The 11395-nt window shown below is 37.3% G+C and overlaps 1 protein-coding gene and 1 pseudogene across 2 annotated transcripts in view; both read right to left on the bottom strand.

Annotated features, from left to right (window-relative positions):
• Positions 1-546: 546 nt before the first annotated feature.
• Positions 547-11395, bottom strand: part of ANKRD42 (ankyrin repeat domain 42) — a 143504-nt gene continuing 132655 nt past the window's right edge. Inside the window, exon 13 of one of the 2 annotated variants that reach the window (XM_063671272.1) lies at positions 547-715. In XM_063671272.1, coding sequence (XP_063527342.1) covers positions 595-715 — 121 coding nt within the window. In that variant the 3' untranslated portion in view covers positions 547-594. The remainder of the gene's footprint in view (positions 716-11395) is intronic. The other variant, XM_063671273.1, reaches the window with a different exon arrangement.
• LOC129008701 (cytochrome c-like) lies at positions 2215-5079 on the bottom strand (annotated as a pseudogene).

The following is an 11395-nucleotide window of genomic DNA, read 5'->3' as shown; positions in this document are numbered from 1 at the left end:
TGCAATTCCATCAGCAGTACTTGGAGGAGATGCAGACATGATAGAGAACAGTGAATGATGAAAAAGAATATTTATTGCATAGTCCTGAATGTATCTTACTGCAGATTTTCATTCATTCATCCATCACTCATGTTTTCCATAGACAATGTTCCAGGCACTGTGTTAAGCACTAGGGGCTAAAAAATTGAATGTATTCCTTTCCGTTTAAAGAGCTCCCCATTAGACAGGAATACAAAGATGAGAACAGATGGTTTTAAGTCATGTAAAGCCAGCTTCCATTGTCAAGTAGGACCACCTATAGAATAACTCCAGGGCCACCAGTCATAAAACACAACATGATGCTGATCCCTGGAGATGTCTCTTAGGAGTACTGAGGATGGCACTGAAATTCAGGGAAGGGCTGGTGAGGACAATAAAGACCTTTAGAAGATGATAGTGACCTGGGTTTGGAGAATGAATAGATCTGACTGGGTAAAGGAGAAATGGGGGAGATATGCTTGCTGGTATAGTTTTGTTCCTCATAAAATAAGGTTTATTCCTCACCTAGAATCATTTATTCATGAAGATATCATATCTACTTCCTGTCAGTTCCCTTCATTCTTGAGAAAATTCAGGGGTTGAGAATCTGCAACTCCACTTCGGACAGGAGAAAATTCTGCAAGTTCCAACAGATAGCGCATATGTAACTATCCTAGGAGATCCGGAATTTGAAAGCCTATAAGGAAACAAATAAATTTAAAGAATAATAAAAATAGCTTCCATTACTTGAGAGCCAACTCTGCACCAGGCCCTGGACAGGGCACTTTATAAATAACATCTTAATGAATCTTTGAAAAACCCTAACTGAGGCCCAGAGAAATGAATTTACCTGCCCAAAGGTACAAACATAGTTGGTGGAGGACCAATATTTGTTTGATTCCAAAGCTTTGCTCTTCAGGAAATCAAGTGAATAAAGAAATAGCAAAGCTTCAAGAAATAATGCAAAGTTCTCCTTGTTCCAGACCTCTCCAATTGTAGTTTTGTAGGAGAATCTCATCCATCCTACTACCTCCCATGACTCAGTGAAGTACACACTTCTCTTTCCATAGATGAAATTGAAGTGCTAGTATTGAACTCAAGTGCTGCATATTTCTGAGAAGCATTTCTAGTACTTCCTTACAAGTACAAATCATCTGCATAAATTCCAAAGAAACCAGCCAACAACTCTAGCTTCAATAAAATAATAGTAAGTTCCAGTGTATGGTGGATTTCATTACTAGTGAGAATTATACATTTGGATAGCCCACATTCTCTAATACACAACAACAGAAGCCTAGAAATGACATTGTCCAACAATTCAAAGGAATAAATAAACAACATTGATTGAACCACAACACGCCCTGGCATAAACAAGAAAAATAAACACTTATTTTCTCTTTTAAAAATCCTCAGCCTTTGCTTCAGCAAACCATTTCTTTTTTTTTCTTTTATTTTTAATTGGCACAGGATAATTACACATATTTATGGGATACAGAGTGATATTTCAATAAATGTGTAATGACGAAATCAGGGTAAATAGCATATTTATCACATCAAACATTTATCATGTCTTTGTGTTGTGAACATTCAAAATCCTCTCTTCCAGCTTTTTGAAAGTATGCCCTAAATTGTTAACCATAGTCACCCTGTACTGTGCTGCAAAACACTAGAACTTATTTCTCCTATCTAGGTGTAATTGTTTAAGTGTTAAATATTCTTTATTTGATATTACAGGTAAACCACACAAAATGCCTTTCAATGAGTAAAAGAAACCATTTTAGATACAGGGAATTCTAATTAGACTGGCATAGTTAAGACCAAAAATGTAAAGCAGACATTGCTACCTCATCTTTAGCCCTTGCCTTTAAGAGGCAAACAAACACAAAGCACAGATGAATCTTGCTTGGTTTTGAGATAGTGAAGGAATTTCCCCAGTATTTAAATATATTCATATAACCAGTTACATAAATCCAAATATAAAACCAATTTCCAATAGATTTTTAAGATGGCATTCACCATCTTTGTGAACATTTGAACATTACCAGTGAAGTTCAATCCTCTCTTTAGAAGTGGAAAACCATGATAGCATTTACTGAATCAGAACTACTTTTACAATTTAAAAAGGCAAACATTCATTTAACCATAAGTCAGTTTTAGTTAAACCAGGACTGCTCATCAAAAAATATTCTGTCATTTATGATCTGAATTCTAGTTTATGAAATCTATTAACTTATAATATACATAAAAAAGTTATGAGACATTTCTGTTTTGTAATAAATAAGGCAGTGGCCAATTCTTACTCCTTAGTAGCTTTTTTGAGATAAGCTATCAAACCTTCCCTTTCTGCCTTTCTTCTTAATGCTGGTGAAGCTCATTTTTGTTCCAGGGATATACTTCTTGGGATTCTCCAAATACTCCATCAGTGAGTACATCCTCTCCCTAGGTGGTGCCTTTATTCTTATTGGCATCTGTGTAAGAGAATCCAGCATCCTGACCTGTCTTCTGCCCAAAGATACCACGAAGATTTGACCCAGTCTTGTGCTAGCCTCCCTTTTCCAAGGTGTGGCACTGGACACACTTCTCAACAAAAGTCTTCTTGCCTTTCTCAACATCACCTATATTTAATTCTCTTTTTTGTCACTGGTGCTACAAAGGTTCCCATTTGGAAGCTGGACATCCCACTCTCTCTAGCTCTACTTTTTGTATCAATTAACCTACCTTTACTTATCCCTCTTCCCCCAACACTTCTTATGCTCTCACAACCACAATTCTACTCTTTACTTCTACAGGGTGTCTCTCCCTCTTTTTTTTTTTTTTTTTTTTTTTTTTTGCTCCCACTGTATTAGTCCATTTTCACACTGCTATAAAGAACTTCCTGAAACTGGGTAATTTATAAAGGAAAGAGGTTTAATTGACTCACATGTCCACATGGCTGGGGAAGCCTCAGGAAACTTACAATCATGGCGGAAGGGGAAGGAGGAACCTTCTTCACAAGGCAGCAGGAGAGAGAGAGAGGGCGTGTGAAGGAAGAACTGTCAACCACTTATAAAACCATCAGATCTCATAAGAACTCACTCACTATCATGAGAACAGCAGGAGGGAAACTGCCCCCATGATCCAGTCACCTCACACTGGGTCCCTTCCTTGGCACATGGGGATCGTGGGGATTATACTTCAAGATGAGATTTGAGTGGGGACACAGCCAAACTCTATCACCCACATATGAAGGAGAAGATGCGGCATTTATCTTTCCGCACCTGATTTACTTCACTTAACATAATGTCCTTCCGGCACATTTGTGTTTAGCAAAGCAATTATCAGCTACAAACCTGAACAAAAAGAAGTCCTCTGCATTAGTCAAGATTCTCCAGAGAAACAGAACCAATAGGATGTGAACATAGAGAGATTCATTTTAAGGAATTGGCTCACATAATTGTGGGAACTGGCAGGTCTGATATCTCCAAGACAGGCCAGCAGGCTGGAGACTGAGGGAAGAGTTGATGTCATAATCTTGAATCTGAAGGCAATGTGGGGGCAGAATTTCTTCTGCCTTGTGGGACCTCTGTCTTCTCTTAAGGCCTGCAACTGATTAGATGAGGCCCACTCCCATTATGGAGGGTAATCTGTTATACTCACAGTCTACTGATTTAAATATTAATCACATCTAAAAAATACCTTCACAGCAACATCCAGATAGGTGTTTGACCAAACAACTGGATATGATAGCCTAGCCAAGTTGATACATGAAATTAACCATCACATTTTCCATTTTCCAAATCTCAGTAAATGGCAGTACCATGTACCCAAATGCCCAAGTAAAAAACATAGAATCTTCTAGATCCTTTCTCCTCCCTCATCCTGCATACCCAAGTACTGAAAATATGAATTCCCAAATATTTCTAGACTTCATTCCTTCCTTTTCTTCCCCATGCCTACTGACAAACCATTGTCTCTTACCTGAATTGTTAAAATAGCCCCCTAACAGTTCTTCCTGCCTCAAGTCTCACCCTCCTGTTAAATTTCAAAACCATTAAATTCATTTCTCTCTGAAAATGCTTCAGTTATCCTCCATTGTTTACTAAATAAAATTTAACTTCCATAAGGTATGGCCCACAAGGCTTTTCATGATCTTGCCCCTGATCACTTATCCAGCTTCATCTTTCACCACTGCATCTTATTTACCCCAAACCTAGACAGCTACTTGCAGGCTCCAAACGCCCTGTGACAATTCAAATGCTGCTCCCTCTACTAGTAATGTCTTGCTCATAAGGAAAATGTTCACTCTTCCATCATCACATTCCAAATTTTCCTTCTTCCCTGGCCTTGCCCACCTTCCACCCACACTTCCTACAATACAGACTTACATTCTCTTTTTTCTGAGTTTCTTTAGTATTTGGCTTACACTTCTATTGATCACATTTCATATGGACATTAAAATATATTTACATGGTTGTCATCACTATTAGTATATGATCTTGTTAAAGGATTATGTTTTTGTCTTTATTCATCTTTTTACCCTCAGTTCAAAAGACAAAGCCCAAGAGGGGCTTCAAGACAGCTGAATTGAGGCATATTGTACTCAGCCTGCTCAAAAAAAACCAAAATAGTGAGTAGACAATCACACTTCAAATAGATTGTCCAAGAGAGAAAGCTGGAATTCAATCAAGACGTGACAGGAAATACCTAAAGTAAGGCAGAAAGGGAAGTGAGGTGGCCTGCTCAGGCGAGACTTGCTGGAAGCCTGGAGAGACTCCCCAGTATGGGGAAAGGGTAACTGAGAGACCCCCGCAGTGGTCCACATTTCCACTGTGGACTACTGCAATCCTAGCCACAGGAGAACCCCTTAACCTTTGTGGGCCTGAAACTGACATAGAGAGCCGCCTGGGGAGCACACAAAGGCACTGCTCCAGAGTGGGAGCTCATGCTTGGCCCCCCACATACCCTGAGTCATAAACAGCTATAACATGGTGCCATTTTGAGAGCCCAACCACCAACAGACCACACACTGCCCTGAGGCTCAACAGCACCTGCATCACCACATTCCTGGAGCTCCACCGACATTCTCCACTTGCATCACTGCCATGGCTGGCTGCTGCCACCTGGGCCAAGGTGCAGGCCACAGGCAGTCACTCTACGGCCTCCAATAGTGGAGCCATCATACATTTTAGTGTACCCAGAGAGAGTCCCCCACCTGCCCAGCCTGGCTTTGCCCACATCCATCCACTCATGCCAGAGCATGTAGTCTAGGGAACTGGGGATCACCCAGCCCATCACCAATGGCACCTGAGCACTCCTGCTGGGGGCCTGAAGTTGGGTCCACCCACCCTGCTGCTACCACCACAGCTGGCACCTACTTGCATACACCACTTGCAGGCCTTCAGAGTGGCCTGTCCAGCCCATCACAGCCACTGCTATCACCAGCACACATCACTCGAGACACAGAGGGTTATCTTGCCACTGCTAGTGCCAACACTCACACCACACCTGTTGCCCAGGAGCCCAGGAACCCATCCACTCACCCAACTCACTGCTGACACTATCAGCATCTGAGCAAGCCACTTGGATGCCCAAGAATCAGCCCACTTAGACCTGCTAACACCAGTGCCAGCATATGCCGCTCAGGAGCCCAAGGACGAGAATGCTCAGCCTACTACTGCCACCACTGGGGCCCAAAGACTGGCCTTCCCATTGTTCCAGTCCTCAGCAAAACTTCATCACAGCCTCCACTAATAATCACACCCTAAGTTACCAAGGAAATCACAGATACCACTGACACTATTTACAGCTAAAGAAATCATACAAAGACTAGACTACTATGTGCATTCAGTATCAAAGCCAAAGCGCCCTATCTAAACAATACCATAGAAACATCTTCAGGAAAAAGTCTTCCCCTACAAAAGTAAATTCAAAAAATTGGAAGAAGCAACTGTTACACCAGATGTGCAGACATCAATGTAAAAACACAGGAAATATTAAAAAAATAAGAAAATATGACCCCTCCAAGGGAACACAATAATTCTCCAGCAACAGATACCAATGAAAAAGAAATTTACAAAATCCTAGAAAAATAATTCAAAACATTGTTTTTTTTAAATTTCAACATTTGGAAACTTCAACAATAGACTAGAACAAGAAGAAGAAAAGATCTCAGAACTTGAAAACAGGTCTTTTGCAGTAACACGGTCAGATAAAAATAAAGAAAAAAAATGATCAAAGCCTAAATAACATATGGGACACCATAACGTGACCAAATATTCGAATTTCTGGAGTCCCAGAAGGCACCTATCAATAATAACCTTAAATGCAAATGGATTAAACTTTTCACTTAAAAGACAGACTGGGTGAATGAATTTTGTTTAAAAAAATGGCCCAATGATTTACTGGCTACAAGAAACTCATCTCACTTGTAAAGACACATATAGACAAAGTGAAGAGATGGAAAAAGACATTCCATGCAAACGGATCAAAAGCAAGAGGGAGTAGCTATACTTATATCAGATAAAACAGACTTTAAGATAAAAACATGACAAAGAGACACAGAAGGTGATTATATAATAATAAAGGGCTCAATTAAGGAAGATGATATAATAACTTTAAACATAGACTTATTTATAGACCCAGCATGGGAGCACCCATATGTATAAAGCAAATATTATTAGATTTAAAGGGAGAAATAGACTCTAATACAGTAACATTTCAAGACTTAACACTTCATTCTCAGCATTAAACAGATCATGTAGATAGAAATTTAACAAAGAAATATTGGTTACGTTATATTAAGCACAAGTAAAAAATAAAAATAAGAAGGAAACATTGGATTTAAACTGCACTTTAGAACAAATGGACCTAACAAACATATACAGAATATTTCATCTAACAGCTACAGAATAAATTCTTCTCAACAGCACATGAAACATTCTCCATACGATAGGACACAAAATAAGTCTCAACATATTTTTAATATCAAAATCGTATCAAATACCTCCTCAGACCATAATAGATAAAACTAGAAATCATTAACAAGAGAAACTTTGGAAACTGTACACATACATGGAAATTGAACAACATGCTACTGAATGACCATTAGACCAAGGAAGAAATTAAAGAGTAAATCAAAAAATGTTTGAAAGAAATGAATATCAAAACATAACATACCAGAACCTGTAAGATATAGCAAAAACAGTGCTAAGGGAAATATTATAGCAATAAGGGCTTACATCAAAAAAGGAGAAAGATTTCAAGTAAACAATCTGGTGCACCTCAAGGAACTAGAAAAGTAAGAACAAACTAAGCCGAAAATTAGCAAAACAAAATAAATAGTGAAGATCAGAGTAGAACTAAACAAAACAGAGACTTTTAAAAAATTACAAATGATCAATTAAAAAAACTACAAAGGATCGATGAGATGAAAAATTGAAAAGATGAACAAAATTGATAAACCACTTGCTAGACTAATCAAGAAAAACAGAATAACTACATAAACAAAATCCGAAATGAAAAAGGAGACATTACAACTGATATCACAGAAATACGATAGTTCATCAGAAACTATTTTGAATAACTATACACTAACAAACAGGAAAACCAAGAATAAATGGAAAAAATTCCGTGCATACACAACCTACCAATATTGAATGAGGAAGAAACAGAAAACCTGAACAGACCAATAACAAGTAATGAGATTAAAGCAGTAATAAAAAGTCTCCAACAAAGAAAAGTCCAGGACCAGATGGCTTCACTACCAAATTCTACCACACTTTCAAGGAAGAACTAACACCAGTTCCCCTCAAACTATTCCAAAAAGTCTAAAAGGAGGGAATTCTAACTCATTCTACCAGCATTACCCTGATACCAAAACCAGACAAAGACACAAGAAAGAAAGAAAAAACTGCAGGCCAATCTTCCCGATGAATATAGATGTAAATATCTCAACAAAATACTAGTAAACTGAATTCAACAGCACATCAAAAAATAATATAAAGCAATCAAGAGGGATTTATCCCAAGGCTGCAGGGATGATCTAAAATATGCAAATCAATAAACATCATATATCACATGGACAGAGTGAAGAACAAAAACCATATGATCATCTCAACAGATGCAGAAAAAGCATTTGATAAAATTCAAAATTCCTTCATTCTTAAAAAAAAAAAAACAACTCTTAACAAACTGGGCATAGAAGGAATGTACCTCAACATAATAAAGGCCACACACCACAAAATCGCAGCTAACATCATATTGAATGGGGAAAAGCTAAAAGCCTCTAAGAACTGGAAAAAGATAAAAATGCCCACTTTCACCATTCCTATTCAAGTTAGTACTGAAGTCCTAGCCGGAGCAATCAAGCAAGAGAAAGAACTAAAATGTATCCAAATTGGAAAAGAGGAGGTCAAATTGTCCCTCTTTGCTGGTAATATGATCTTACATTTAGAACAACCTAAAGACTTCACCAAAAAAAACCTTTTTAAAATCTGATAAATTCAGTAAAGTTGCAGGATATGAAATCAACATAGAAAAATCGACATTTCTATACACCAATAATGAACTAGCTGAGAAAGAAATCAAGAAGGCAACCCCACTTACAATAGCTACAAAACAATTAAAATACCTAAGAATAAAGTTAACCAAGGAGGTGAAAGATCTCTACAAGACAAACTACAAATTGCTGATAAGAGAAATTGAAGAGGACACAAACAAATGGAAAGAAATCTCATGCTCAATGATCAGAATTAATATAGTTAAAGTGATGACCATTCTGCCCAAAGCAAACTACAGATTCAATGCCATCCCTATCAGAATACCAACATCATTTTTCAGAGACTTATTTTTAAAAATCCCAAATTCATGTGGAACCAAAAAAGAGTTCAAATGGCCAAAGCAATCTCGATCGAGGAGGAAGAACAAAGCTGGAGGTATCAAACTGCCTGACTTCAAAATATATTACAAGGCTATAGTAACCAAAACAGTGTGATATTGGTATAAAACAGAAACATAGAGCAGAATAGAGATTCTTGAAATAAATCTACATGTCTACATATTTACATGTTTACTTTGATTTTCAGCAAAGGCACCAAGAACACACATTGGGGAAAGAATACCCTCTTCAATAAATGGTGCTGGGAAAAATAAATATCCATATGCAAAAGAATGAAACTAGATCCCTATCTCTTACCATATACAAAAATCAACACAAGAGGAATAAAAGACTTAAATGTAAGTCCCCAAATCATAAAACCACTAGAAGAAAACATAGGGAAAACACTTCAGGACATTGGTCTAGGTAAAGATTTATGGCTAAGACCTCAAAAGCACAGACAAAAACAAAAATAGACAAATGGGACAACATTAAACTACAAAGCTTCTGCACAGCAAAGGTAACAGCACAGTGAAGGGACAATCTGTTGAATGGGAGAAAATATTTGCAAACTATTCATTCATCAAGGAATTAATATCCAAAACATACAAAAAACTCAATTAAAAAATGAAATAATCCCATTTAGACATGAGCAAAGGACATGAATAGACATTTCTCAAAAGTAGACATACAAATGGCCAAGAGGTATATTAAAAAATGATTACCATTACTAATCATCAGGTAAATGCAAATCAAAACCACAGTGAGATACCATCTTACCCCAGTTAAAGTGGTTATTATTAAAAAAAAAAAAAAACGAGAAACAACAGACACTGGAAAGGATGCAGATAAAAGGGAACTTATACACTATTGTTGAGAATGCAAATTGGTATAGCCACTATGAAAAACAGTATGGAGATTTCTCAAACACTAAAAATGGAGCTATCATATGATCCAGTAATCCCACTACTAGGTATTTACCCAAAGGAAGATAAATCAGTACATCAAAGGGATACCTGTACTTACATGTTTATTGCAGCACTATTCACAATAGGAAAGATATGGAGTCCATCTACAGATGAATGGATAAAGAAAATGTGGCATTCATACACAATGGAATACTATTAAGCCATAGAAAAGGATGAAATCCTGTTAGTTGTGTAACATGGATGAAACTAGAAGTCATTATGTCAAATGAAATGAGTCAGGCGCAGAAACACAAACATGATATAGTCTCACTCATATGTGGGAGCTAAAAAGTTGATCTCATGGAGGTACAGAGTAAAATGATAGCAGAGGCTGGAAAGGACATGTGGGTGGGAGTGAGAGATGAAGAGAGGTTAGTTAATGGGTACAAACATACGGTTAGATAGAGATAGAAGATATACATTCATGGGGAAAAATCTAATCTGATTAAAAATGGGCAAAAGATGTGAATAGACATTTCTCAAAAGACATGCAAATGGCAAACAGGTATATGAAGAGGTGTTCAACATCACTGATCATCAGATATATGCAATAACTATAATAAGATACTGTTTCACCCCAGTTAAAATGACTTATACCCAAAAGACAGGCAATAACAAATGCTGGTGAAGATGCAGAGGAAAGGGAACACTTGTACACAGCCAGTGGGGCTGTGAATTATTACAACTACCATAGAGAGCAGTTTAGAGGTTCCTCAAAACACTAAAAATAGAACTACAAATGATCCACAATCCCACTGCTAGGTATACATCCCAAAGAAAGGAAATCAGTGTATCAAAGAGAGATCTGCACACCCATGTTTGCTCCAGCACTATTCACAATGGCCAAGATTTGGAAGCAACCTAAGTGTCCATCAATAGACAAATATATAAAGAAAATGTGATAATCTACACAATGGAGTGTATTCAGCCATAAAAAGAATGAGATCCTGTCACTGGGAACAACACAGATAGAACTGGAGATCATTACATTAAGTGAAATAAGCCAGGCACAGAAACTTTGCAAGTTCTCACTTAAACTTGCAAAAAATTAAAACAATTTAATTCATGGCAATAGAGAGTAGAATGATGGTTATTAGAGGCTGGGAAGGGTAGTGGTGGATGGGAGAAGTGGGGATGGTAAATGGATACAAATATATAGTTACATATAATGAATAAGATGTAGTATTTGATAGCACAACAGGGTAACTGCAGTGTAAAATAATTTGTTATATATTTTTAAATACCTAAAGAGTACAATTGGATTGTTTGTAACACAAAGGATAAATGTTTGAGGGGATGGATACCCCATTTACCCTGATGTGATTACTATGCATGGTATGCCTCTATCAAAATATCTCATGTACCCCATAAATATACACGTCTCTTATGTATCCACAAAAATTAAAAATTAAAGAATTTTAAGATATAAGTTCTAATGTTCAATAGCAGATTAGGGTGACTGTTATCAGCAACAATGTATTGCATGTTTCAAAGTAGCTTGATGAGAGGACTTGAAATATTCTCAACAAATAGAAATAATAAATGCTTAGAGTGA

The sequence above is a fragment of the Pongo pygmaeus genome, chromosome 9 (assembly GCF_028885625.2).
Source record: "Pongo pygmaeus isolate AG05252 chromosome 9, NHGRI_mPonPyg2-v2.0_pri, whole genome shotgun sequence".
Lineage (NCBI taxonomy): Eukaryota > Metazoa > Chordata > Mammalia > Primates > Hominidae > Pongo > Pongo pygmaeus.
Note: the sequence above shows the minus strand (reverse complement) of the source record. Positions and strands in the feature narration are given on the sequence as shown.